The sequence below is a fragment of the Rhineura floridana genome, chromosome 3 (assembly GCF_030035675.1).
Source record: "Rhineura floridana isolate rRhiFlo1 chromosome 3, rRhiFlo1.hap2, whole genome shotgun sequence".
In the NCBI taxonomy this organism is placed as follows: Eukaryota; Metazoa; Chordata; class Lepidosauria; order Squamata; family Rhineuridae; genus Rhineura; species Rhineura floridana.
In genome coordinates this window covers 223,336,601-223,364,261 of record NC_084482.1, presented here as the reverse complement: position 1 = coordinate 223,364,261, position 27,661 = coordinate 223,336,601, and the positions used below count along the sequence as shown (strand labels likewise).

Genomic DNA, 27,661 nt, shown 5'->3' with positions numbered 1-27,661 from the left:
ATGGACAGAGTGTATTTGGATGACAGTGGAGAACTGGCAGCCGACTTGGACATTGTGAACTGGGTGGTGTTTCCCAATAACTCTGTCCTTAAGGTGAAGTTTGGGAATCTGTACAGAGAGGGATCCCCAGACCTACACTTCACCATCAACCAGGATGCCATTGTGTGGCCTAAATGGCTCAACCAGGTGGGAGAAATAATCACTCTCATTTCATTCTATTTCCCATCCCTTAAGCTCTGATAAAGATACCACGCTTTCTGTGTGGCTGTGTTTGAATGCCTGCCAACTCAGCAATTCTTCCAGACCTCAGACAGAGGTCTTAGCTCTGCTACCCAGTTGTGCATCAAAGGCATTACATAGCAGTGGACTCCTGCCACAGTGTCTGTATTCCTTAGAATTCCATGGTGGGCTTTGAGGAAGACAGACAAATGAAATCCTATACCTGGGGTGCCAGAACAGAGAAGGCCCAGTCCCCCATTACCATATAATGTGCTATCCTTCATGCACCTCAAGAGACAACACAGTTATTTCAGCATGAGAGGCTTAAACTTAGTTCCAAGCTTCAAGATGAACCAGAACCTAGAGGTTCCCTTGGGTCCTTCCCAGCGCTGTGTCTCATTTCCCTGGATAATTTACCACTAACACATTCTCCTTGATGCTCCTTGTCTTTATACTTAGACCCTGCCTTCTTCCAGGTGTGTGGAAAGCTGCCGCCCTGGATTTGTCAAGGTGGTTCAGGAAGGAAATCCACTTTGCTGCTACGACTGCGTTCCCTGCGGGGAAGGGACCATCTCCACTCAGGAAGGTGGGTGACTCCTGCGGAAAGGGGCACCCTTGGGGAAGAGGGCAAAGATTCTCACAGATATCCAGGGCTTTTTAAAATGAAAATTTAGAACTGCCCAGTGGTGTGTGATTTTAACTCACATGCAAAGTGCATCTCACTTCAACACCCCTTTGCATTTTCCTTCTGTGTGCATATACACTATCTTGCTTGGTCACTCTCCATGACAGTTGGAAGCCTACACAGAGTGGGAGAAAAACCTCCAAACTGGGCATCTGATAGCACCAATGCATAAAAGGGTTAGCTGAACTTCATGCAAGAGGCTTCATGATCTCCAACATGTGATTATGTTTTCAAGCACAAATTTACTGTAGTTTTGCCATTTTAAAACTTTCTGTTTTCATCCCAATTAGACTTGTGCAACATTTATTTAGGAAAGTGTGTGATTACACATGTGCAGAATGGCATTGTCTCCTCACTAAAAATAATAATCAACAACTATCTGCACATCTATGGGCAGGGGAAGAGCTTCCATGTGAAAGGGCCCAAGTATGATTTTTAGACAAAATTGGCTCCATACCATTTATTTAGAAATTAAGCCATACCACATATATTGGTTACATCTACACATCTCTTGCTAAAAAACTAAAACACACATACATTTTTAAAAGGTGAGGAAGCCTTGCTTCCAGTTGCATGAAGTTGTGCAAAGTAGGGGAACCTACACTTTGGTGCCAACCATAAGGAATACTTTTCCTGTTAAGATCATGTGAACACCAACTACGGGGTGCTTTTACCACCAGCTGAAGACATACCTGTTCCCCCAGGATTTTTCTATCTTATAATATTATTAATACCAATTCCTGATCACCTTGGTCATATGTGAAAATTTTATTGATTTTATTGATTTTTATTTGATATACTAGGGGCTCTGCCCCTGCTCGCTTCACTCACCAACCCCACCTACATGTGCCAGTGCACCTCCCCACAGATCACCAGTGCTCCCCCTCCCTCCTCCCCTTCTGTTGCCAGCACTCCCCCTCCTTTACCCCTATGGGTCACCAGAACTCCCCTTCCCTCCTCCCATGGGTCACCAGTGCTCCCCTCCATCCTCCCCTCATGAATCACCAGCACTCCTTATCTTCATGGGTCTCCCTCCCTTTTGTAGTGTGCTTACAAAAATATTATGTACAGATATATATATATTCACTAATAGGCTAAAAACCTTGAGGTTTAAGAACGTACCTATAGCCCACAGCTATTTCTATCAAACTTTAAAAAGCAGGGAAATTGGGCAGTTATAGCGAATGCACCAGAGGAGCAGGAGGCCTGACCTCCTCTATGAGATATTGTACTGCCTTACAAATTTGTCAAAATGCAAACACAATTTGGATTGGTCTTTCACAGTCCAATCCACTTCCTGTGTAGCTTGGAAGAATTGGGTAAGATGTGCCTCTGAGCACTGGTTTGACATTTCTTTCTGTAAATGGGAAGCTGGTCAGATAGATACACATCAGATATTACTCCTCTTTTTGCAGATGCAGAGTGGTGCACCAAATGTCCAGTAGATCAGCATCCAAACAAGGACAAAGATCAGTGTATCCCCAAGACTATCACCTTCCTGGCCTATGAAGATTCTTTGGGGATCCTCCTGGCTTGTCTCATCCTGTTTTTGTCCTTGACCACAGGCTTTGTTTTAGGTACTTTCATTGCATTCCAAGAAACTCCGATAGTCAAAGCCAACAACCGGGACCTCTCCTACATCCTCCTCGTCTCCCTCCTGCTTTCCTTTCTGTCCTCCTTCCTCTTCATCGGCCAGCCAAGAAAAGTGACCTGTTTTCTCCGACAAACAGCCTTCAGCATCATCTTCTCAGTTGCTGTCTCTTCTGTGTTGGCAAAAACCATCACTGTAGTACTGGCCTTCCTAGCCACAAAGCCAGGGAACAGAGCGAGGAGATGGCTGGGGAAGTGTCTGGCCAACTCCATTGTTATTTCCTGTTCCAGTGCCCAAGTTATCATATGCACCATCTGGTTGAGTATCTCTCCCCCATTTCCAGAGTCTGACATGCACTCCCAGCCTGGAGAGATCATCCTGCAATGCAATGAAGGGTCTGTCACCATGTTTTATGTTGCTCTTGGCTACATGGGCTTCCTGGCTGCCATCTGCTTCATGGTGGCTTTCCTGGCCAGGAAGCTGCCTGGGGCCTTCAATGAAGGCAAGCTGATCACTTTCAGCATGCTGGTCTTCTGCAGTGTTTGGGTCTCCTTTGTGCCCACCTACCTGAGCACGAAGGGGAAATACATGGTAGCCGTGCAGGTCTTCTCCATCTTGGCCTCCAGTGCTGGGCTTCTGGGCTGCATCTTCATTTCCAAGTGCTACATTATTTTCCTGAGGCCTGATCTGAATACAAAGACACATTTAACAACAAAAGTTTCTCATGAAACAGCTTTTCAGAGGTGTCATTTATCAAGAGCAATGTGACACATTATCTTTCTCAGCATTTCCAGTTTTGTGGGATGATTCCACATGAGAAACTGTATATCTGGCTACTTTCCTGATTCCTTGCACTGAGTGGTTAAAATCTGCACAGAACCTTTATTTTAATCATCACATAAATTGGGCAATCTCTCAATTGTATTTATTTGTTAATCTAATTAACAATATTTATATATCTCTTGATTGTAGAAAACCTCTAAGTGGTTTGTGGCATAAATTTGCCCTATTCCTGTGACTGCAATCTGTTTTAATAGTTTTGAACAACTGATTGTTACACTGTTGTCATCCACCCTGGGATCTGCTAGTGATGTGTGGGTAAGAAATCAAGCTGATCAATTAGAAAGCCTAAGTGTGTGTGTGGGGGGGGAGAATCAACTTTTAATGATTGCTGCTCCTTTCAACTGTACCTTACCCTTCTCTGCTCAAATGTGTATAGATGGAACATAGCTGGAGGCATAGAAAAAGTTGCATGTCACCCCTCAAAGTAGGGAGGTGAACTGCAGTTCTACTTGTAGTTTGCAAGCCCCCTCCCACCAAATCTGGAGACACATTTAGTTTCCTGGAGGTGTTGAATCTGATTTGCGTCAGCCAAAACCAGCTATTTTGGGAATCAAAGTGACCATTCTAGAGTGTCCGAAAAAGCAGAACGTACAGCAGATAGAAGCCTCTTGGGAACAAAATAGTTGCAAGATTATAGGATTACTGGATTCCAAATTATGCGATTTAGAGGAGCCATCTGGGAAGGTTTAACAGAAATGGGTACAGTTCCTAAAAACGGAGGATGCCCAGCTCTATTTCTCTGTAACATCTGAATCGGGAGAGGTAGTGCAAGCCCTGGACCGCTGCCTGGACTTGGTGGTGGGCTGGATGAGGGCCAATAAACTGAGTCTGAATCCTAGCAAGATGGAGGTGCTATGGGTTGGTGGTTCAGGAGTTCAGATAATTGGTCAGTTGCCTGCTTTGGATGGGGTCGTACTCCCTCTGAAAGAGCAGGTCTGTAGTCTGGGGTGCTCCTGGATCCATCTTTGTCACTAGAGGCCTAGGTGACCTCAGTGGTTAGGAGTGCCACTAACCACTCCTGGTAAGAGAGCTGTGGCCGTTTCTGGACAGGAATAGCCTAACCACTGTTGTCCATGCACTGGTAACCTCTGGGCTAGATTACTGTAATGCAGTCTATGTGGGGCTGCCCTTGAGGTTGGTCCAGAAGCTGCAGCTGGTGCAAACTGCGGTGGTAAGACTGCTCACTGGGCACGGTCTGGCCAACATGTCACCCCGCTGCTGAAAGAATTGCACTGGCTGCCCATTTGCTACTGGGCCAAGTTCAAGGTTCTAGTTTTGGTGTACAAAGCCCTATACAGGTTGTGACCAGGATACCTGAAAGACCGTCTTACCCCTTATATTCTCAGTCCTTCACTGTGCCCTGCCGGTGAGGGTCTCCTGCAGATACCATCTTATCAGGAGGTCCATTCTGCACAACATAGGAAGCGGGCCTTTAGTGTGGTGGCACCTATCCTGTGGCATCCCCTCCCTTGAACCATTAGACAGGCACCATCTCTGTTCTCTTTTTGGCATGAAGAGGATTCTGGCTGCCATTCCTTCTAGGCAGGGGAGTCACGTAGACAATAGTGAATTGAACTGCTGTAGCAGACTGAACATGTGCCAAGGATACTGATATTGCAGGAATGCATAGAGGAAGGTGGCTGGTACAGGGGGTAGAGCATCACTGTAGCTTAGAAGAATTGGAGATATCTATGTCTGTATCCACCCGCCATTTATTCCGACCTTTTTATTCCAACAGGCTTTTGGGATAGAAGGTGTTTAGGATTGGGCTCTACAAGGTTTGTTTCATTGTTTTAGGCTGTTATTTGTATCATTTTAAATTGTGTTTCAGTATTTTAAGTGCCTGTTTCATGGTTTTAAGTTTGTGTATAATTTAATTTTATCTTAATTGTATGTTTTTATAATTTAATTTTATCTTAATTGTATGCCTTTTAAGTTGAGACTTTGTCCCAGGTCTGCTTCTGAGTTGGAATTGCTTTTTAATATGTTTTTAAACTTTTTAAAAAAACAAATATTTTTAAACATTTTTTTGTCTTCAAAACTTTAAAAAAAATTTTTAGTTGTTTTGTTTTAATGTATTTTAAAGTCTGTTTTTATGATGTTTTAAAGTGTTTTTAGTGCTTTTGTTTGCTGCCTTGGGCTCTTGCTGGGAGGAAGGGCAGGATATAAATCAAATAATAAATAAATAAAAAGATTAACAAGAAAATAAACTGAACTGTTTTATTTCAAAATAGAGAAAGATCGTTTAAAGCTAGTTCTTAAAACTGTCTGAATCACTGCCAGCTTTCTTCGACTGGTTGGATATTTATGTTTTCCAAAAGAGCAGGTCAGCCAATGCTCTAGGTGAGGGATGCTCCTGCTTTCTACCCATAGGGGCCACCTGCAGCAGCCAAAAGGTTGATTTATTTATTATACAGCCACAACAGCGGCTGTGTAGTACAGCCAGCATGGATTTTTCACCATTCTGATGCTTCCGATAAGCTCATTTGTTGCTCTGCTTGTGCGCCATGTGCTGAAGGGACCATCTGAAAGAAAGAGAATTATACTCAGGACCGTCACACCTAATGGAATGGGACTGTATAGAAGAACAGACAGCAAAGAGAAGAATCCATATTTCAAACATTAGAGCCTTCAGGTGGCAGGATGTTTCATTGTTGCTCTTCATCAATGTGTTTCACTCTTCTTCTGGGATGTTTTTGGGTTTGTTTTTGTATCCTTTCTCCTCTGCCTTCAGCGTACTTATGGATAAAAAGGTCGTAGGATATACAGATTGAAAGAAACAAGCAATTACACTAAAGAGGTTTCCCAGCCATGCCGTTCTCCATCAAAAGGGCTTCGCTGAAAATCAGGGCATGGGTCGGTGGAACTACAGGTCCTGTTGAGTCCTTTCCATACTCTCTGAATGACCTTCATAGACACAAACACTTCTAACCCTTTTCCTTTGATGCTCCTTCACTTTATGGTTAGACCGTGCCTCACTCCAGGTGTACCAAAAGCTGTCACCCTGGATATGCCAAGATGGTTCAAGAAGGAGAGCCAGTTTGCTGCTACGCTTGTGATCCGTGTGCGGAAGGGACCATCTCCACTCAGGAAGGTGGGTGACTCCAAGGGAATAGGAAATCCTGGGAGACTAGAAATAGGGCAAATATTCACTCAGAGACACTTTCTGTGAAGATTCTAAAGATGTGAATCCTTTCATGGCTTCTGCACCTTTCATTGCCTTTATTAATTCCAGGAAGTGAGTTGAAATTAATGGTATTGAGGAAGCAATCTCTGGGTTACGAAGTGGGGAGGAGGGAGAGGGCTGAGCATGTACTGCCCACAATGCATTTCTTCTCCTTTTTTAAACTGTTCCTCCCATGATCAATGAGCAAGAACTACACCAAAAAGAAAGAAAGTGGATTCAAGAATTTAATAACAACTGGCAAATGGCGGGAAATTGTAAATGTGTATTTAAAAAGCATGGTACAAAATATGGTATGAAAATTGTTATGGAAATATGCACAGTAACTCAGCGGTCTGAGCTGTGTGTGCCAGTGTGTGTATTTAGCTAAGTAGCAGGCTTTTACTCTGCATTTAGATCACTGAGACTTAAGACTTAGTAAAATAAGAAAAAGCTACTTTATTTATAGAAATACATAGTAGATAGAAAGGCCTACCTAGTTCAGATGAGCTTCCCTGAATATATCAGTCTACAATGGAAGGAAGTTAGCCAGAGAACAGCACAGGTAAAGCCTAGCCAGCTGGAGGACCCTCACTCTATCTTCCTTCTGGAATACCAACAAAATCCAAACAGGAGTTGTTCTTGCCCCACTTCCAACACCGCTTCTCAACAAGTGTTTGGTTCAACCCATGAGGTTCATGTACCTCTAACGAAATGGTGCTTCACATCTATGTGCTTGGTTCGTGAACTCACCCCTTCTGACTCCATGATGCATCCTTGGTTGTGTCATGCATCACATCAGGCCCAGGTATAGAGATGCCTAATTCTTTGAACAGTTCAAGTAGCCATGTCAACAGTCTTCTAGCTTCAGAAACTGACACATACTCTGCTTCTGTGGAAGAGAGTGCTAGTCTCTGGTTTCTTACTTGCCCAGCTGATGACTGAATCTCCATAGTAGAAGATGTTTTCACGGGTGGATTTTGGATCTGTAGTGTCTTCAGCCCAATCAGCTTCTGTATATCCCACTAGTTTAGGATCTCTCAGGTAGCCACTAACTTCAGTTTCATGGTTGCAGTGCCCTTCAGATACTTCGCCATTCTCTTGATTGCTTCCGGGTCCATGGTTGGTGAGCTGTTTTTTGTACACAGGTATCCCACAGCTGCTGCCACATCTGGCCTGGTAACAGTGCTGATATACAGAAGTTTCCTGATGGCTTGTTTGTAACTCTCATGGTCTTCCCATGGTTGTTTGTTGCGGTCTGGTTTCAGGCATCCTACTTCCATTGGAGTAGGTGCTGGATGTGCATCCTTCAGTCTCGAGAAAGTCTTGGACCTTTTGTCTTGGACTCAGCAAGAAGGATCCATCATCTTCTCTTTCAATTTGTATTCCAAGGTACTGAGTGACATCACCTGGGCACTTCATTTCAACCTCCTTCTTGAGATGATTCAGTAGCTGTTGCTCGTCCAGTGGGTCTTGATAAGCCAACAGTAGATCATCCACATACATCAGTAAGAAAGTCCATTTGTTGCTCCTGAATCTGCTGTACAGGCATGGCTCTACTCTGCCTTGTACAAAGCCTTCTTTAAAGAGCATTTTGCTCAGTTTCACATACCAGGCTCTGGCAGCCTGTTTAAGCCCATGGATGGATTTTTGAAGTTTACACGCTAGGCTTTCTTTTCCTGGAACTTCAAACCATGGTGGTGGTTGCTTGTAGATCTCCTCTTCTATTTCTCCATGCAAGAATGCTGTTTTTATATCCATATGCTCCATCTGCATTTTCTTGTTAGCAGAAACACTTAGCAGAGTTCTGATGGTTGTGTGTTTGACCACAGGAGCAAATGTGGACCAAAGGAGTCTTGGACCAAAGGAGTCTTGTCCATACTTTTGAGAGCATCCTATGGGTACTAGTCTTGCCTTGTATCTCTCAACATTTCCTTCAGCATCTAGCTTTTCCTTGAATGCCACTTGCAGCCTACAGCTTTTCTTCCTTAAGAAAGCTTGGTCAGTGTCCAAGTTTTATTCTTGTGTAGAGCTTCCAGCTCTTCCTTGGGTGTCTGCCTCCACCTCTCAGCTTCAGCTTTGGGTAAGGCTTCAATCTCTTTCCAGGTCTCTGGCTCTGGAAGTTCATCTCTCATGAGGTAAGTGAGTCTCTCTGGTGGTACACCTTTGTTGGTGTGTTCAGAGCGTCTGGGTGCAGGTGCTTCAGCTGAGGGACAGCAACCCTGGACTTAATCCTCAGTGGGGACCGGGACCTGGTGCGAGATGTAAGTGTTGTTGAACTGATTGGGAGCAGTGACCACAGTGCTATTAAATTAAACATACATGTAACTGGCCAATTGCCAAGAAAATCCAACACGGTCACATTTGACTTCAAAAGAGGAAACTTCACAAAAATGAGGGGATTGGTAAAAAGAAAAAGAAAGCTGAAAAACAAAGTCCAGAGGGTCACATCACTCGAAAATGCTTGGAAGTTGTTTAAAAACACTGTATTAGAAGCTCAACTGGAGTGCATACCGCAGATCAGAAAAGGTACCGCCAGGGCCAAGAAGATGCCAGCATGGTTAACGAGCAAAGTCAAGGAAGCTCTTAGAGGCAAAAAGTCTTCCTTCAGAAAATGGAAGTCTTGTCCGAATGAAGAAAATAAAAAAGAACACAAACTCTGGCAAAAGAAATGCAAGAAGACAATAAGGGATGCTAAAAAAGAATTTGAGGAGCACGTTGCTAAGAACATAAAAACCAACAACAAAAAATTCTATAAATACATTCAAAGCAGGAGACCATCTAGGGAGACGATTGGACCCTTGGATGATAAGGGAGTCAAAGGTGTACTAAAGAACGATAAGGAGATTGCAGAGAAGCTAAATGAATTCTTTGCATCTGTCTTCACAATGGAAGATATAGGGCAGTTCCCTGAACCTGAACTAACATTTGCAGGAAGGGATTCTGAGGAACTGAGACGAATAGTGGTAACGAGAGAGGAAGTTCTAAGCTTAATGGACAATATAAAAACTGACAAATCACCGGGCCCGGATGGCATCCACCCGAGAGTTCTCAAAGAACTCAAAGGTGAAATTGCTGATCTGCTAACTAAAATATGTAACTTGTCCCTTGGGTCCTCCTCTGTGCCTGAGGACTGGAAAGTGGCAAATGTAATGCCAGTCTTCAAAAAGGGATCCAGAGGGGATCCCGGAAATTACAGGCCAGTTAGCTTAACTTCTGTCCCTGGAAAACTGGTAGAAAGTATAATTAAAGCTAGATTAACTAAGCACATAGAAGAAGAAGCCTTGCTGAAGCAGAGCCAGCATGGCTTCTGCAAGGGAAAGTCCTGTCTCAGTAACCTATTAGAATTCTTTGAGAGTGTCAACAAGCATATAGATAGAGGTGATCCAGTGGACATAGTGTACTTAGACTTTCAAAAAGCGTTTGACAAGGTACCTCACCAAAGGCTTCTGAGGAAGCTTAGCAGTCATGGAATAAGAGGAGAGGTCCTCTTGTGGATAAGAAATTGGTTAAGAAGCAGAAAGCAGAGAGTAGGAATAAATGGACAGTTCTCCCAGTGGAGGGCTGTAGAAAGTGGAGTCCCTCAAGGATCGGTATTGGGACCTGTACTTTTCAACTTGTTCATTAATGACCTAGAATTAGGAGTGAGCAGTGAAGTGGCCAAGTTTGCTGACGACACTAAATTGTTCAGGGTTGTTAAAACAAAAAGGGATTGCGAAGAGCTCCAAAAAGACCTCTCCAAACTGAGTGAATGGGTGGGAAAATGGCAAATGCAATTCAATATAAACAAGTGTAAAATTATGCATATTGGAGCAAAAAATCTGAATTTCACATATACGCTCATGGGGTCTGAACTGGCAGTGACCGACCAGGAGAGAGACCTCGGGTTGTAGTGGACAGCACGATGAAAATGTCGACCCAGTGTGCGGCAGCTGTGAAAAAGGCAAATTCCATGCTAGCGATAATTAGGAAAGGTATTGAAAATAAAACAGCCGATATCATAATGCCATTGTATAAATCTATGGTGCGGCCGCATTTGGAATACTGTGTACAGTTCTGGTCGCCTCATCTGAAAAAGGATATTATAGAGTTGGAAAAGGTTCAGAAGAGGGCAACCAGAATGATCAAGGGGATGGAGCGACTCCCTTACGAGGAAAGGTTGCAGCATTTGGGCTTTTTTAGTTTAGAGAAAAGGTGGGTCAGAGGAGACATGATAGAAGTGTATAAAATTATGCATGGCATTGAGAAAGTGGATAGAGAAAAGTTCTTCTCCCTCTCTCATAATACAAGAACTCGTGGACATTCAAAGAAGCTGAATGTTGGAAGATTCAGGACAGACAAAAGGAAGTACTTCTTTACTCAGCGCATAGTTAAACTATGGAATTTGCTCCCACAAGATGCAGTAATGGCCACCAGCTTGGATGGCTTTAAAAGAAGATTAGACAAATTCATGGAGGACAGAATTACAAAATTCGTACCATTTGCATTCACTTAAGGCATAAGAAGAAATCACACATACAGTAAAAAGTGGAATATGAGAAAGCGATTATCTTCTAAGAACCTCTCTCCAGTGCAGCTAACTTCAAAGTTACCTGAGATGTGTGATAAATATATTATGTACGTAAAATAAAACCACTGAGAATGGAACAGGACAGTTTATAATGAGCAAAAGAGGTGGGACCCACAAAACAAAATATCTTAATGCCAGCATCATCGGAGGGAATGTTGCTCTTCCAAGTAGCCAGGAACAACATGAAGAAGAGCAGAGTCAGCACCACGATTATATGGACAGACACTGATATGTAGCGAGGGATGGACAGAGAACTGGGCAAAGGGAAAGCCGCTTTGCTTTCCTTTTTGAAAGGAAGACACTGTTAACAAAACTGTTATTTTCTGGGAGGGGAAAATTGGACTGGTAAAAGCAAAGGATAGCGGAAAAATAGCTAACCTGAAATGGAACCATCCGCCAGTTCAACGAAATGCAATCGAACAGGCACCAACAAGCGGATCCCATCCCTACATGCAGCTAGGCCATTGGAGAAGTGGCCAGTGTGCAAACGGCTTGTGGGGAATGTCAAAACTATGGTTATGCATGTGCTCTCCAGTTCTTAGAGGTGAGAAGTTTCAAAGGTGCTCCGCTCACTCATCCAGGGTTCAGTTTCCTTTTATTGAGGTCACAGGAGACTTTTCCCATTTCACAATATTTGCATTGATTTACAGACATAGAAGTTGAGCATAAAGGAGAGGTTCACAGCAGGAAGGCTCTCACAGGGACTACTTCCCCATGACATTTTGGGTGGGGGGAGAGGAACGACTAGTACCACAGGATCAGAGCTTTGAAAAGTTACTTTTTTAAACTACAACTCCCATCAGCCCCAGCCAGCATGGCCACTGTATTGGGCTGATGGGAATTGTAGTTCAAAAAATTAACTTTTCCAAGCTCTGCACAGGATGGGTGTTAACCATCCTCCTTCCTGACTGGCTCTCTCCTCACACTGTCCCCTCCCATTGGCTCTCTCTCTCCCAAATATCTGGAGGGGACAAGACTGGGGGAGTATGCGTGTTGTACATGGAGCCACCCTTGATGAAGGGATGGAAGCTACAGTTAGGCTAGTACAGAATGCAGTTGCAAGACTTCTAACTGGGGCAACTCAATGGGAACATCACTCACCAAAACTGAGAGAACTTCCCTGTTTGCCATCAGCTGGTTTCCCAGACCAATTCAACTTTCTGGTTCTGACCTTGAAGGCCCTATATGGCTTGAACCCAGGACCTAAGGCAGTGATGCCTTCAGGGCTGGACTGTGGGGCAGAAGTCCAAAGGGCTCTACAGAGCCCTCTGAATGCAGTATAAGTCTTCCTAACCTCTCCCTCTCTCTCCCTCCCAGCAAAATGGAGCTGCCAACACTAATCTGCCATCTTTGTTGCACACTTTGGAAACAGATAGTCTTGCCGATTTTTGTGCCTGTCAGGTAGAGAGGAGACATTGGCACTGTTGGGCCCAAGCTGAAAATACGCAAGCCTGAGGAGCTGCTTCTTGACAGGGGTCTCCATGGAGGAGAGCTGCTGTGTCTCAGTGAGAGTTTAAGAACAAAGTTATGTCAGCCTAGATAGCTCCACTAAGAAGACATGCTGAATAGGAAGAACCTTTGTTTTCTGCCCTGCTTCAAGGGAGCTTCATCCCCCTCCAGGTGGACATGGTTTGGCCAAAACAACCTCAGGGGTCAAACGGGGAGGTCTGGCAGGCCTAATTTGGCCAGAGGTTCCCCACCACTGTTCTAAAAGGAAGTCTTGATCCTGACTTTGGTAGAGTGTGTTCATTCACTAAGTTTAGACATGTTCAGCTGCCCCTCTGCCATCCATCAGAGAGTTTGGAGCCACATCTGGGAGGTTTCACAAACATGTTTATCACCAGCTCTGCAACTGCGCCTGGAGCTGCATAAAGAGGCCAGGATTATGAAGAGACAATCCTTCTTCCCCTTATTATTATCAAAATCATAGTGATATATTTCAAATTCATCTGCCCAAAGCTCTAGGGATTTGTCCCAATGATCGCCTTTGAGTCCACTAAAATAAACATCAGAATCAAGAGCAACGTGAGGTGACGTTTTGCATCCGAACCAGAAAAAACAGTCGAATAAATGGGGGGTGAGATTGGGCTGAGATTTAGGGGAAGTGAGGAGGACTGTGTGGGTGTGAGGTTGACTTCCTTCCCCTTTCAGATGTGAAGCCTTGACTGGGTCCCATCAGCATTAGGAGAGCCTTGCCAGAAGGATTTGCCTTCATCTAATGTTTCTCCTAATTTGTTCAGGGGAAGAGTCACAAGGGAGGAGGCTGTTCCAGGCAGGCAGGCGCAGGATGATCCTTCTTCTGCTTCTGCTCCTGCTTCTGCCTTGTGCTGACTGTGGGATGCTGAAGGCGAAATGCCCCTTGACTTTGCAGAGGGATGGGATAGACGCACTCAATTATTACAGGCCAGGAGATCACCTCATTGGCGGGGTCATCTCTGCCACACAAGCTTTATTTCATCCATATGACTTCAACGAGTCCCCCTTTCCCAGCTTTTCCGAGTAAGTCATTTTCTGGGGATGGAGTGATTGCTGTCCTACTCACGATTGATTTCAAGACCTCCAATCATCCTTAGTTATCAGGGCTGTTCCTGCTCCTACTAAAACTCTCTCCTGTTTTTCCTTTTTTGGGGGTGGGGTGCATCAGTGCTAAGGCACTACTGAATGTTTCTCCTGCTTCTGCTGAGCTCCCTTTTCAACTGCAAAAGATACTAGCATAGGACTATTGTTTATATGTGTGTGTGTGTTATGACTTATGGCAACTCCATGAATCAGCGACCTCCAAGAGCATCTGTCATGAACCACCCTGTGCAGATCTTGTAAGTTCAGGTCTGTGGCTTCCTTTAGGGAATCAATCCATCTCTTGTTTGGCCTTCCTCTTTTTCTACTCCCTTCTGTTTTTTTTTACATAACTTTAATCTACATAAAAAACATCCGCTTTTCTATTAAGCCCTGTGAATAGGCAGCAGGTCGGCAGCTAAAGTGGTTCTTCTTTGGTTTTCAAGTTCAAAAGGCAAGTAGTAAATTGGGGCCAAATCCACTCTGAGATTCAGCATCCTCTCAGCTGGTTGCAAGTTTGTAAAGAAGGAAACAGAAGTCATTTCCAGATGACCTCTTTATTGAGCATTCATCCTGATTAGTTTGCATGAAGGTTGCAGGGAAGTTACTGCACTTGCTGTCTGCACTTGCTGTCTGTTGAAATTCAGCATCCTCTCCACTGTTTGTAAGTTTTCAAAGATGAAACGGTTATAAGCCATTCCCAGATGACCTTCCATTCATCCTGACTTGTTTGCACAAACTTTGCAGGGACGTTATATGCAGAGCTTGGGAAAGTTACTTTTTGGAACTACAACTCCCATCAGCCCCAGCCAGCATAACTGGCTTGGGCTGATGGGAGTTGTAGTTCAAAAAAGTAACTTTCCCAAGCTCTGGTTATATGCCACTTGCTGTCTATTGAGCATTCATCCTGATTTGTTTGCGTCAGGCATCACTTTCCAGTGCATCACTTTTTAGTTCTTTTTTAAAAAGTGGGTTTGTTGTGCAAGAGCTCCAAGTCCACTTTAACTGTGCAGCTGGAGGGAAATGAATGAAAAGAGCCGTGATCAGCAGCGGGGGGGGGGCGTAGCAACACCAGAAGCAATGAGCCTTAGAGCTTATCCAAACGGAGCGGGATAATCCACAGGTATTTTTGTGGCACAGCGAAGATTCCTGATTTCAAATAGCAAATCGCATTTTTGCCTGTATTGGAAGGAGCAGATTTAACCCGCAAAAATGCGTAACAGCGCGCAACGTCATTTGGACAACCAAAAAATAATAAACACACATTGCGTGCGTGTCACACATTTTGCAGTCGTCTGGATGAGCCCTTAGTGGGAGACCTTGAGGAGGGCCCGGGGTTACATGCATTTTCATGGAGTAGGGTCGGGAGTGTGTGCGAATGTAGCCTCTGCGTGTGTTTGCAGGTGAAGTGCGGCTGCAGGTGAGTCTCGCTGCTATGGCATTGCTCGATTTGCAGTCTGGGATAACTAGGGGTGAGGGAGACATTCGATTCTACTTGCCTTTAAAGAGATTTGGGGGAATTGTGGGTCCCAAACAGCTTCCCAGCCAAGAGACTGGATGACCCCACACACACACCCTGATCATCGTGGGGTAGAAGGGCTCTGAGGGGCAGGAGAACCCAGCATGGAAGACTGACAGGAAAGCTGAGGACTCAGAAGAGAGGTGAATAGGGATGATGGAACTGTGAAAGGCAGGCTGGAGGAGAATTTGTGGACCTTGGATTTGCAGCAGAGAAAACGCTGTCGAGTTGTTCTACTGCTTGACTGGATTTTTTTAAAAAAATCTTTATTAAGGAAAAGGAAAATTACCCAAGAAAAAAAGCAGAGAGAAAGAATAAAAAAAGAACAAAAATCTTTTACAGGTACAACTTGTTCATCTTGTATATATAGAAGAAATAATATTAATGATAAAAATGAAGCATATTGCCAAAAGCACATAGCGACATATATTGGATGAGTCTGAGGGAGACTCTCACATTTGCCAATAAAGTGTTTTTTCAATAATCAATATGCTTACATCAGCCTGACACTGATTTTATGCCTTCTACATTAAATTTTACCTTTGTAGTCCCTTTAGTGCCAATCCCTATATATATATATATATATATATATATATATATATATATATATATAGTATGTATTTTAATTTATTTTAATGTTTTTGTGATTTTACTGTTTATGATTTTATTATGTACGTGTTTGATTTTATTTTTGTAAGCTGCCCTGAGTGCCCTATCATAGGGTAGAAGGGCAGGATAGAAATATTTTAAATAAATATACAGCTAAGAGGTTTTTTTAAGCTCACATATTGAAGGTACATTTGTTAAGCTACAGAGGAAACTAGGAAGTGGCAAGCTGTGGCAGCCAACTCTTGCAACAGAGAAGTTGCAGGCTGAAGCAAGATTTCAAATCTTTCTTGGTACTTTTGAGGGATAAGACCAGTGTCAGGTATGACTGGTCAGGGATGATACATGTCAGTTGAAAAGCATACATTATGTGGATAGGAAACTCCACCTGATGTATTGGGTCACTTGCCATATGTGGAATAAGATCTGGAATGTTCTGTGTGGCACATGTACAAATATATAATAACCCTGTGTGTCCATGGTTCATGAGGGAGACTCTCTGACTCTCTCTCCTGATGTACAATTTCTTTATTGCAATAATCTCATCCAGTCGACTGCTTCTCCCAAATTTCATTGGTGAATTCATTTTTCTTCCACAAGTCCAAGCAGAGAGAATTATTTGTATAGGTACATATTCTCTTGACACATTTGGCTCAAAAAAAACCAACACAGAAATTGCCCAGTTTTCTGTATATTTATTTATTTGTGCATTTCCCCCCTCTTAAAAAATGTTACTTTAATCAAATTGGTGGCGTCCCAAATGACAAGAACAGCCTGTTGGCCAAGGTAAAATGGCTTAGCCCTGAGAGATTGTGGGGAAGATCTTGCATGGGTTTCTAAGATGTTCCAAGATGAGAAAAATTAGGGCATCACATACAGCTGTGGCTTGTTAGGCTAGAAGGGAGGCAGCTGTATCTTATCTGTACTGCCTGGCATTCAAGGTCAGGAGGCCTGAGCAGCCACAAATTAGGAGGCCTGCCCTTGCAGTGAACTTCTGGACTATTCCTTCATCAAGAGGTCTCATGATTAACTCTCTGGCCCTCTTGCTGTTGCCGGGCAAATTCCCATAAAAGAAGGGCTAACTTTTACATAGTGGCCTGGTTCCACCTTGTTTTACTTGTGTGATGTCTATTGGTATAACGATCCAAGGGGACCGGCTCTTATGCTTTCCTGTCTGTAAGCATTTAGCTTAGGCATTGAACTTGTCAAGGATTATCAATACCTCGGCACAGTCATTAACCAAAATGGAGACAATAGACAAGAAATCAGAAGAAGGCTAAGACTGGGGAGGCAGCTATGAGAGAACTAGAAAAGGTCCTTAAATGTCAAGATGTATCACTGAACACTAAAGTCAGGATCATCCAGACCATGGTATTCCCGATCTCTATGTATGGATGTGAAAGTTGGACAGTGAAAAAAGTGGATAAGAGAAAAATCAACTCATTTGAAATGTGGTGTTGGAGGAGAGTTTTGCGCATACCATGGACTGAGAAAAAGACAAATAATTGGGTGTTAGAACAAATTAAATCAGAACCGTCACTAGAAACTAAAATGATGAAACTGAGGTTATTATATTTTGGACACATAATGAGAAGATATGATTCACTAGAAAAGACAATCATGCTGGGAAAAACAGCAGGGAGTAGAAAAAGAGGAAGGCCAAACAAGAGATGGATTGATTCCATATAGGAAGCCACAAATCTGAACTTACAAGATCTGAACAGAATGGTTCATGACAGATGCTCTTGGAGGTCACTGATTCATTATAAGTCATAATTGACTTGAAGGCACACAACAACAATAACAATGTAAGCTTTGCTGTTGTCTGTGTGGAACTTTCTTACTGTATTTTTGTACAGATGTTGACTGTACAAAACTGACGACTGAACTGGGCTGGGTTGAGGTTCCAGAGCAGGGAGTGGATAGTTTGGCTTTTGCTCTTGGGAATCTCGGCCAGTCCATTGGTGCTCTGCTTTCCCCTTGACTCAGAGTGGGAGATCAAGTTAAGGGATGGTGGCACTCTGCCTACCTTACAGGATGGTGTTTGGTTTAACTCAGCCCTGGTCAGGGAGGTACAGGTTGTGCCAGGCCAGGTTCAATTGCCCAGGGAGGCGACACCAGCATTTTTGACACCAGATACTCTTGAAACAGTCAAGAACTGATGGTGCTCTAGATTGCTTCCAAATGTTTTGCAATTTCATTTTTTTGCTAATATTAATAAAGTTGCTACCATTTCCAAGTCTGTATCTATAACTACATCTTTCGAGATAATTTAGCAGAACAACATGTGGTAATCTATATCCAGTTATTACATAGGGTGTTTTAGTATATTGTCCCAATGTTTTTGTCTTTTTGAACATTGCCAAAAATATGTAGGCGGTCGGCCTTGTTGTGATCTTATCGGGCTCTTTTAATCCCATCTTAGATTCCCTTTTAAACTCAACTGTGACTTCATCAGTCACACATTTATTTTACCCTTGATGACACAATTAAATGGGAATAACAGGAGCATAATAACAGCAGTGGCTATTTATTGTTGTAAGGTTGGGGTGAGTCTGGATGTCACCTGAGGGCTCTCTTACAGTCCTGAGCCTTGGTTGTTGTAAGACTAGGATTTGGTCAGGAGAGGGTTAATGAAACATCCAGATATTGTTTTAATTATAACATTTGCATGTTATGCCATTAATATGAAGTTCTCCCAGCAGCTTACAATAAATAAGTAAAAAACAATTGCAATACTGCAATGAGCACCCTAATTTCTGAGTGGTGATAGAATTCGGGGTGCCAGTGCTTACATTTGGTTCAATTTCCTTGGAATGAAGGTCACTGGAGACTGTGCTGTCTTTGTGATATACACAGGCTGAGCCTATCATGGAGGGCCTCACACGATTGATACCCCAAGAGATTTTGCTGCGCAACTGGGATTCCAGGGAGCCTATGTGTCTTGCCACCTCCAGTGGGCACAGGTCACTGTGGAAAGGTGGCACATAAATAAATCCAATCAATCAAACAGATGAGACTAGCACAGACTGGTCTTTGGCCCTTTTCCCTCCTACAATAGGATGATGTGGCCTCAAGCCATGCAAGGGCGAAAAGACCTACCCCTTTAGCTGTTTCTGCAGCATCACATCTGAACCTGAACAGCTCTTTAGGCATGTCACGAGGATGCTTAACAGGCCAGACCAGGCTAGGGCCATGAACTTAAAGAGACTACTTTGAGCACTTCAGCAGTTTTTTCTGCCACAGACTCCACACCTTACAGATATAAAACCATAGACTCAGAGGAGACCCAAAGATGTTGCCAAACCAACCAACCCCCCAATCCTATGACCCACTACAAAATAGAATGATAAAACCATTACAATGAGACACCTAGAGAAATACCACCTTGACGACTCTGGCAGCAGACTGGCTCAGCTACCCTGCGTTTGCTAAAGTAAGGTCTCTCCACAGATGAACTCTTGTGGAGGGAGAGCAAGGACCTACCTCTTCCCCTCTCCAGCCCCCAGGGCTATCAGGGTTTTGAAGAGGAAGCTTTAATTTTGGAGATAATTTGGGGAAAGAGAGCTGTAGTATTTCTGGGGAGTGCCAAAGGACCTGGTTGTCCCCCTTCTGAAAATGTAGGATCTCTTTGTGCTGTGAACCTTCCACGAAGGCTCAGCCTGCATATATGTGTAAATAAACCCCAAAAATGTAAATATAAAAAAAGGCCACAAAACTCCAGCAACCTGTCTTGGCATATCTAGCCTTGACACTGATGTCACCACCGATTTCAAATCAAGCAAAGAGAACCTGTCTCAAAAGATATCCAGAGCATGTCAAGAGCGCAAGACACTGCAACTGAAATGAAGGCAGTCCAACTCTCCCCTCTGTCTCATTCACATAACAGAAAGAGAGAGAGGCTGATTACTTCGCTTAACTCCCTAATTTAGAGGCTGAGTTTTCCATTTTGAAGCACATCCCATTCACCCCACCTTCTACCTAAATCACATAGATAACAGAAAATGTTCCCCATCATTTAACAAACCGTTTGAAGCTTGTATCTGTGATTATTTTTTGTAGGGCTGTGAATGCCTAATTCCATCACTAGAAGGATCATCTGCCTTGGTTTTGTTTTCAAAAGGATAATGGCTATTGATTCACAAACAAAGCTATCCCTCCCCCATCCAGATATCATGCAGTGAGGATTGGCTGTTGAGGTTGTAGCTTTGCCTCTGGATCAGTGTTAGCATAAGGAAAGTTCTAGAAATTAAATCCAGAGCTTTATATTGTCTCTTAAAGCTTGTCAAAAGAGTCAGCGTTGAATCTAATCTATCCAATGATGCATGATAATGATGTGATATTAATATTATGTAGGAGAGGAACCACAAAGTACTGGCAAATCCTCTCCTTCTTGTTTGCCATTCAGGATATCAACCAGAATCCCAGGCTCTTACCCAACATCACCCTGGGCTACAGCATCCATGAGAACTTTTTTCAAGAAAGGTTGACGTATGAGGTTTTGTTAGACCTGTTGTCTACTGGGGAGGCGAATGTTCCAAACTACAACTGTGGAAGATGGAATAATTTACTGGCTGTTCTTGAAGGGGCTGACTCTCAAAACTCCATCCAGATGTCAAGCTTGTTGGGCATCTATAAAGTCCCACAGGTAGGAATGGAGAGGGGTGGGGCATGTGCTGGCTGAGCCCAATTCCAGAGAACTTGAAAAGTGGGTGGGATGGATGTCAAAAGCAAGACTGGGAATATTCAGTAGGCCTGAGGAATCACACAAGTATATGAGGGCAAGGCATTAGGAAGTCCCTGCATGCGTTCTTCCTTCCAGAGCATCTTGCTAGGGGTCCCTTAAAAAAAAAAGATTGCCCAGAATCCTACAAAGGGAAGCAGTGTCCCCACCAAAGGACCTTGCAATTGATCGGGGCTGGGGAACCTTTGGCTCTCCAGACATTGCTGAACTACAACTCCAATCAGCCCTAGTAAAGATGGGCAGGGTTGATGGGAACTGTGGTCCAGCAACACCTGGAATCCAAGAGGTTCCCACACCTGCAATAGATGGTTGCGGCCTATTGCCGAAATAAACACAGACACCATTCTTTGGGTTAAATCATGGGCCACTTTATTAAAAAAAACAGAGTCAATTATAACCAATGAACCTGCAGAGGGACAATCCAGTGCGGGGGAATTCGGCTGATCCAGGCAAAGCCTGCTTGCAGCTATAGGGCAACCAAACCCTGCCAGAGCCTGGGGCTGCCCTGTGCCAGGCCCCAGCTCCGGCCACACCCTGAAGATGTGTAGGGGGTCCAACCCGCATCACCGCCCCCCGGAGCCATGAAACCCTGAGCGGATGAGTCACGTTGGCCGCAAAAGCGGCCCGTGTTCTGCTCCCCCGGGACGTATAGCCCAGAGCTGCAGGCCCCCGGACCGCCAATCACCCCTAAAGGTGCCTAAAGGTGTCACCTAGCTGCCCTTTCCCTTTTAACCTTTCCCCCGCGCTTCCTTGCCACAAAAGGGGGACAAGCCTCTGCTTAGTCTCCCCTTGCCCCACAACCGATAAGAATCCGGTGCACACCCCCGTGCAGGTCCATTAGGAAGATGTCATTGCCCACGTCCGTCAAGTGCACGCCATCTGGCCTAAACAACTCCAGCCTATCTTGCTTGATCTCTGGGTGGTGTATGACAGAACCCCCTAGGCCCTTGATGGCCCTCTGAATCTGTCTATTAACCTTCTTCCGCATCCTGTCCATTCCCCGTGGGTCATCAGCCCAATTCCACGTCCTGCGCAGCAGGATGTCAGACCATACCAAGTGCACCCCCGGCCAGCGCAGCGCAATGGCCTGGAGGTCACTGCATGCCTGTTCGATTAGGGCCTCGCCCCTCAACAGACCCAAATCGTTACCTCCCAGGTGGATGACCAGCACCCGGGGCACTGCCCAGTCCACAACCGACCGGAACAAGGTGGGCAGGAGGCCGTCCCAACGCATCCCCCGTCGTCCCAGCCACCGCACTGAGGCCCACTGACTGAGCCCCAGCTGCGTTCCAATGCGGGACTTCGCCGCCCTGCAGCCTGCCCAGAAAATCATGCCGTGGCCGCAGAGGAGGATGCTCACTTGTTCCGATCTTTCCCAGCGGCCTGCCAAAAACGACAACATTGCCATTAGCCGCTGGCCTCATGCATCTCCGTTAGTGGTCTAACATACGTCTTATATGCATCCGAGGACCACCTGCCCACTGCCTGCAGCTGTCCTTTGGAAAAACCCAGGTGAGCAGCGGTGGAGGCTGCCCCTATTCGGAAGGAGTGTGTCCCGAACTTGCGGGCGTCCACACCTAGCCGCTGGAGTGCTGTCTTTGCCACTGACCAAAATTGGTACTTGGTAAGGGGCTGGAGGTCCCTGTGCCTGAACAGGTACCCTGGCTGCAGCCCGTGGGCTGCCAGAAAAATGCGGAGGGCCCTGACCGGGCAGAGCTCCTCCTGTTGACATGGGGATAACCCAATCAGGCAACCCTTCTGGTGTTGGTCCGTCTTTGACTGCCTGAGTCGCAGGCGGACCCCCTCTGCCTCCCAGCTGAGATCAGAAACCAGGAGGGCCCGAAGGGAGCTATCTGTCTTAGAACCTGCCACCACCTCCCCTATTCGGAAGGCCCCGAAGAACAAGGTGAGGGCCGCAGCATGGTATAGCAGTGCCTCAAAATGGGAAGAACATAGCACCCTCCACTGTCCCCGCAGACCCAACAGTAGCTCTGGGGAAAAGGGGGAGCGTGCATCAGGTGTGTGCGGGCGCTCACGGGACCACCCTTCCAGCATCCGGCGGACCCTAAAGTCACCGGAGTAGTCCTGAAAGCCCCGTGCTTTCCCTAGGAAGGATAGACCTGAGAGCTTACCTCTGATGGTCCTGACTGAAAGCCCCCTCCGCTTCCCTTCCACGCAGAACTCCATAAGATGCTCCACGGGGATGGGCCACTCCTGGGTGTAGCCTCTGGACTCCCTGAAGGTTGCCAGGTCCCTACCTGCCCCCTGGTAGCTGGCCAACATGCTGGGTGCCACAGAAAGGCTTATGGCCCATTCTGATTCGGTCCTCCAATCTCCCATAGCGCTGGGGGTACCACGTCCGGTTGAGCCCTTGCCTACGGCGCCAGCTGGTGAAATCTCTCCATCTGGTTCCGTGATAGAGCATCAGCAATGCTATTATCAATACCCGGGACATGGCGTGCAAGGAACTGTATATTATAGCGAAGACATGGGAATACAAACACTCGAACCAGACACATAACATTGGGGTTTCTAGAGGACAGGGTGTTGATGACATGCACCGTGGGGAGGTTGTCGCACCAAAAGTGGACTGAGGAATTGCCCAGTTTGTCAGGCCAAAGGTGTACGGCCACGACAATGGGGAAGAACTCCAGAAGGGTCAGGTCTCTGGTTAGGCCAGCCTGCACCCAGTTCTGTGGCCAGCTGCCATGACACCATGAGTCATGGAAAATGACCCCAAAACCGCAGGAACCTGAGGCGTCGGAGCTCACCTGTAGCTCCGCTTCCAACAGGCGATCCTTTCTCCATAAGGAGACCCCATTGAATTCCCATAGGAAGGTGGACCAAACTGCCAGGTCCTCCCGGAGAGCGGCTGTAACACGTGTGTGGTGGTGGGGGCATGATAGGCCCGCCATGGACTCATACACGTGCCGCAAGAATGCGTGCCCAGGTGCTACCACCCTGCATGCAAAGGTCATATGTCCTGCCAGCTGTTGAAGTGTGGCCAATGTCACCTTCTTCGCCCCAACCACCTCCGAGATTTTCCCCTTAAGGGCCACCAGCTTATCCTGCGGGAGCCTGCAGCATTGGGCCACTGTATCAATCTCTATGCCCAGGAAAGTGAGGGTAGTGGACGGGCCCTCAGTTTTCTCAGCCGCGAGGGGAACACCAAGTTCCCCCGCCATCCCCGCGAACTGCTCCATAAATGCCTGACAGGTGCCCGAGTCTGCAGGGCCCGCAAACAAGAAGTCGTCCAAATAGTGCACCACTGATTGCTGGCCAGCCCGTCTCCTGACTGCCCACTCCAAGAGAGAACTGAAGCACTCAAAAACCGAGCATGAGATGGAGCAGCCCATAGGCAATGCCCTATCCACATAATATTTGCCCATGAAGGCAAAGCCTAACAGCTCAAAGTCCCGTGGGTGCACAGGGAGGAGACGGAAGGCAGATTTGATGTCACACTTTCCCATGAGGGCGACCATCCCACAGTCCCTAACCATACGAACCGCACAGTCGAATGACGTGTAGCGGACAGAGCAGAGGTCTGATGGGATGAAGTCATTTACTGACCCACCTGGGGAAAGGACAGGTGGTGTATAAGGCGAAATTTGCCTGGTCCCTTCTTCGGAACAAGGCCCAACGGGGAAACTCTGAGTGAAGGGATGGGTGGTGCCGCAAAGGGGCCCAGCACGTAGCCTGCCATGACCTCCTTCCTAATTTTTCCCCCCACGATCAATTCCATGCCCGCCACTGATTTTAGGTTGCGGGACATGAAGAGGTGCCTGGGACCCAAATAGGGAATCCGGAAACCCTCTGTAAAGCCCTGTAGCAAAAAGTGGGCGTCTTGGACTCGGGGGTAACAGCAGACCAAGCGCTGGAGTTCGGAGAGTTTAACTGGACTGGGGCCCCTTTCCTTGAGCTGCACTAGCAGCTCCCGGTCTCCTTGCACCAGGTGAGTCCCTGGTCCCACCTCTGAAGGGGCAGCCCCTGGGGCAGGCAGCGCAGGAATGCAGACCCCGCATATTGCGCACTCGTGTTGAAACCTGCAGGGGTTACGACCACAGCGGCCTCGGGAGCTGAACTCCCAGCAGAGCAGGCGGGGTTGAACCCCCTGCCCTGCAGGCCTGTGGGAAGGAGCTGCTGCTGCCTGGCGGGCCAGGAGGTGGCCGCTGTCCGTTCTATCCCCGGCTATGGGCTTGGAGTGTGACATAAACTGTAGCCACAGGTCCGCTTCCTTTTTGTCCCAGGGGAGGGAGGTATCAAAGGCCGCCCTCATACGAAACGCTTCGTCATAGGCGAGCCATGCTGCCCCCTGGAACTCGGAGTAGCCCCGATATACGATATCGAGGTATTTAATCAGAATAGGGCCCCTCCGTGGCTGTTTCTGCATCACCACCCCCATGTATGTCAGAAATGCAGGCAACCAATTAGCCCAAGTGCGTTCAATGCGCCGCCTCTTGGGCTTGTCAGGTTCTGCCTCTTCACCCTTATCCTTCTCCCTCCTCACTGGTTCCCTGTACAGAAGTGAGAATAAGTCGACGTACTCCCCTTTCCAAATTTTTTGTTTTGTAGCGGGCAGCAGGTGAAAGCCCCGTGGGGCTGATGTCTCCCTGAAAGGTATAGCCCCTTCCCTCACTGAGCCCAGAGGGTCAGTGTCCTCTGCTGGGGGGGTACCGACCAGGAGCGCTGAGCCCCCACTCCCATCCCTGTTCCGGCAGCGGCCTGCCAGACCTGCTCACAGGCCACCCCTAGGGGAGGCAGCTGTTGTGGTGTGCCATGCCCCACCCCCATGGTGATCCCCGCTTGCCCATACCGCTCGGTTTTAGCTGGTGGGGAAAAGGGCCAGTATGGGAACCCCCACGGGGGCCAGCCCCACTGGGGCTGCCCCTGTTGTTGTGCTGCCCAGGGAGACTCACCCCCTATGTTGTCCACTGCATGTGAAGACAACGCTGTTCCAGCTTCTGCTCCGGGTGCTCTTGCTGCGGCCCCACTAGGCCCTGCCTGCAGCGCGTCCAGTCGCGCTAAGATAGAAGTAATAGCCGCAGCGTTAGCCCTGCCAACTGGACGCTGCACTTTCTCCCGGGGCTGCTTGGGGGGTGGTTCCCTTGTTCTACCCGTTGCCGGCTGGGCAGGGCCCCTCTCCAGGGCTTCTAACCTAGCCAGTATAGTGGTCCATGGTATGCCTGCCACCTGTCCCCCATCCTCCGCAGCAGGGGGTGGGCGTCTACCCTCTGCCCTGGGGGCCCTTCCCTTCTCTTTTGGCCCAACTTGACCTTTTTTGGGTGGCATCCTGAGCTAGCGTGTAGGGGGATGATGTCTTCTGCAGTAATGAGAGGTTGTCAGCCTGGGGATACCTAAGGGGGGACCCCGCACCCTCACCATCCAGCTGGACCGTGTCCCCTACTCAAACCAGTCCCCTGCTCCTGGGCCCCTTTATCTCACCCCCACAATCCTGGCCCCTGGGCTGCTAAGCGACCAATGGGGTGGTGTGCAAGATGGGTCTGGGAACCACTCCCTTGCTATGGGCTGAGATCCTTCCCACAGGGGTCCCCTGGATAGTAATTTAAAGAGTAATTTAAAGAGTAATTTAAAGAGAAAAGAACGCGGCCACAAGGCCGCCTCGCCTGAATTTCGCCGCTGCCGCTAGGCCGTGCTGCCATCGCCGTGCAGCTTCGCTGTGCTGGAGGGCCTCCCGAGGCCTAGGGCTCTCTCCGCCTCTGGATGGCCGCTGCCACCACACCTCCGCCGCTGGATGGCCTAGGGCTCCCTCCGCTGCCCCACCGGGCCTGCCGATGTCTCCTGCAGGCCGTGCCTCCGCAGCTGGATGGCTGCTGCCGCCACACCTCAGCCGCTGGGTGGCCTAGAGCTGTCCCCGCTGCCCCACTGGGTCTGCTCCTACAGACCGATCCTCCGTAGCTGGAGGGCCTCTGGAGGCCTAGGCTCACCACTGCCCCAGCCCGGAGCCAGGGGCTCTTCGCCGCTCCCCAGCCGCACCGCTCCGCGATCGAGCCGCGCTGACCGCTCCTCGCCGCCGGCCCCGCACCAAGGCCTGGCCTGTAGGCCTGGAGAAGCCGTGTGCGTCGGCGGGCGATCTGAGCCGCGTCGCGCCGCCGATGCAGGAGGGCCTCCCGACCATTTAAAATTGCCGCCAAAAATTTGCAGTGAGGGTGGGCGGCTGGCGGTACGGCCTTAAATGGCCGTCTGCCACCCCGCCACCTAGCTGTGTGCTACGTCAGCGCACCAGCGTGCTGAGTGCATGACCCCTCACCAAGATGGCGGCTCGGCTACGGCCGCAAAACACGTCCCTTCTCCCGGTAAGTCCCGGGCGCGGAACGCGGGATGGATGCAAAGGATGGAGGACTCTGTCAACACTGGTTTCTCTCACTTTCTCAGTTTTCCAATCCTATGTTCAGTTGTCCACATTCCTACAGCAATTTGTAGGTTGTTTTTAAAAAAATGCTCATAGCAATTTCCCACAATAAAAAGCATTATTGCACTTTCATTAATGTATGCATTTTATGTGCACTTCCTGCTAATACATCCTTTTTCATACACGTTGTTTGGAGATCTGCATCACAAAAATGTGGTGAAGTGAAGATTGTGAAGGCTACTTGGTTTGAAAAGTGTGGATTTGGTGGTGGTTCATTAAAATGTAAATTTCTCCCCCCATCCCTCGTGGGACCTCCCTCCTCCATCCAGCCCTTATCGACCATATTGGGGTAAAAATATTTGGGCCTTGATCCTAAAGAAATCACCACAAACCAAAAGCTCTCTCCTTTCCAGGTCAGTTATGCTTCTGTCTCTCCTGCTCTGAGTGATAAGACCCAGTTCCCTTTTTTCTACCGGATGGTCCCCAAAGAAGAATTCCAGTACCCAGGGGTTGTCAAGCTGCTCCTGCACTTCAGATGGACATTCACTGGTCTCATCGCTCCAGACACTGACAATGGAGAGAGGTTCATGAAGACCTTGACGCCTCTGCTGCTCAGGAGTGGCATTTGTGTTGCCATCTCAGAAACCTTCCCACGACCGAATACAGATGACGTTCTGATCAATCCATTTCCATTTCTCAAATGGAGACAAGTCCATGTATTTGTTTACTATGCTGACCCTATTTATATCTCAACAGGAATATTCACTGTACAAAATTTATTCAACACATTTATAA

The 27,661-nt window shown here is 47.0% G+C and overlaps 1 protein-coding gene across 1 annotated transcript; it reads left to right on the top strand.

The window, feature by feature from the left end:
• On the top strand, positions 1 to 27,544 carry LOC133379053 (vomeronasal type-2 receptor 26-like). The gene is made up of 5 exons (XM_061613662.1): positions 1 to 186; positions 679 to 805; positions 2,320 to 3,238; positions 26,302 to 26,677; positions 27,509 to 27,544. Exons 1-5 carry the CDS (start codon positions 1 to 3, stop codon positions 27,542 to 27,544), a joined length of 1,644 nt encoding a protein of 547 aa, XP_061469646.1.
• Positions 27,545 to 27,661: the final 117 nt, after the last annotated feature.

What these genes read in the sequence shown, in the direction of transcription:
- LOC133379053 (XM_061613662.1), top strand. Translation starts at nt 1, where the DNA reads ATGGACAGAGTGTATTTGGATGACAGTGGAGAACTGGCAGCCGACTTG. An exon ending in GGCCTAAATGGCTCAACCAG is followed by an intron (nt 187 to 678) that starts GTGGGAGAAATA and finishes CTTTATACTTAG; the next exon opens with ACCCTGCCTTCTTCCAGGTG. An exon ending in GTGAGGGTGGGCGGCTGGCG is followed by an intron (nt 26,678 to 27,508) that starts GTACGGCCTTAA and finishes TTGCCATCTCAG; the next exon opens with AAACCTTCCCACGACCGAAT.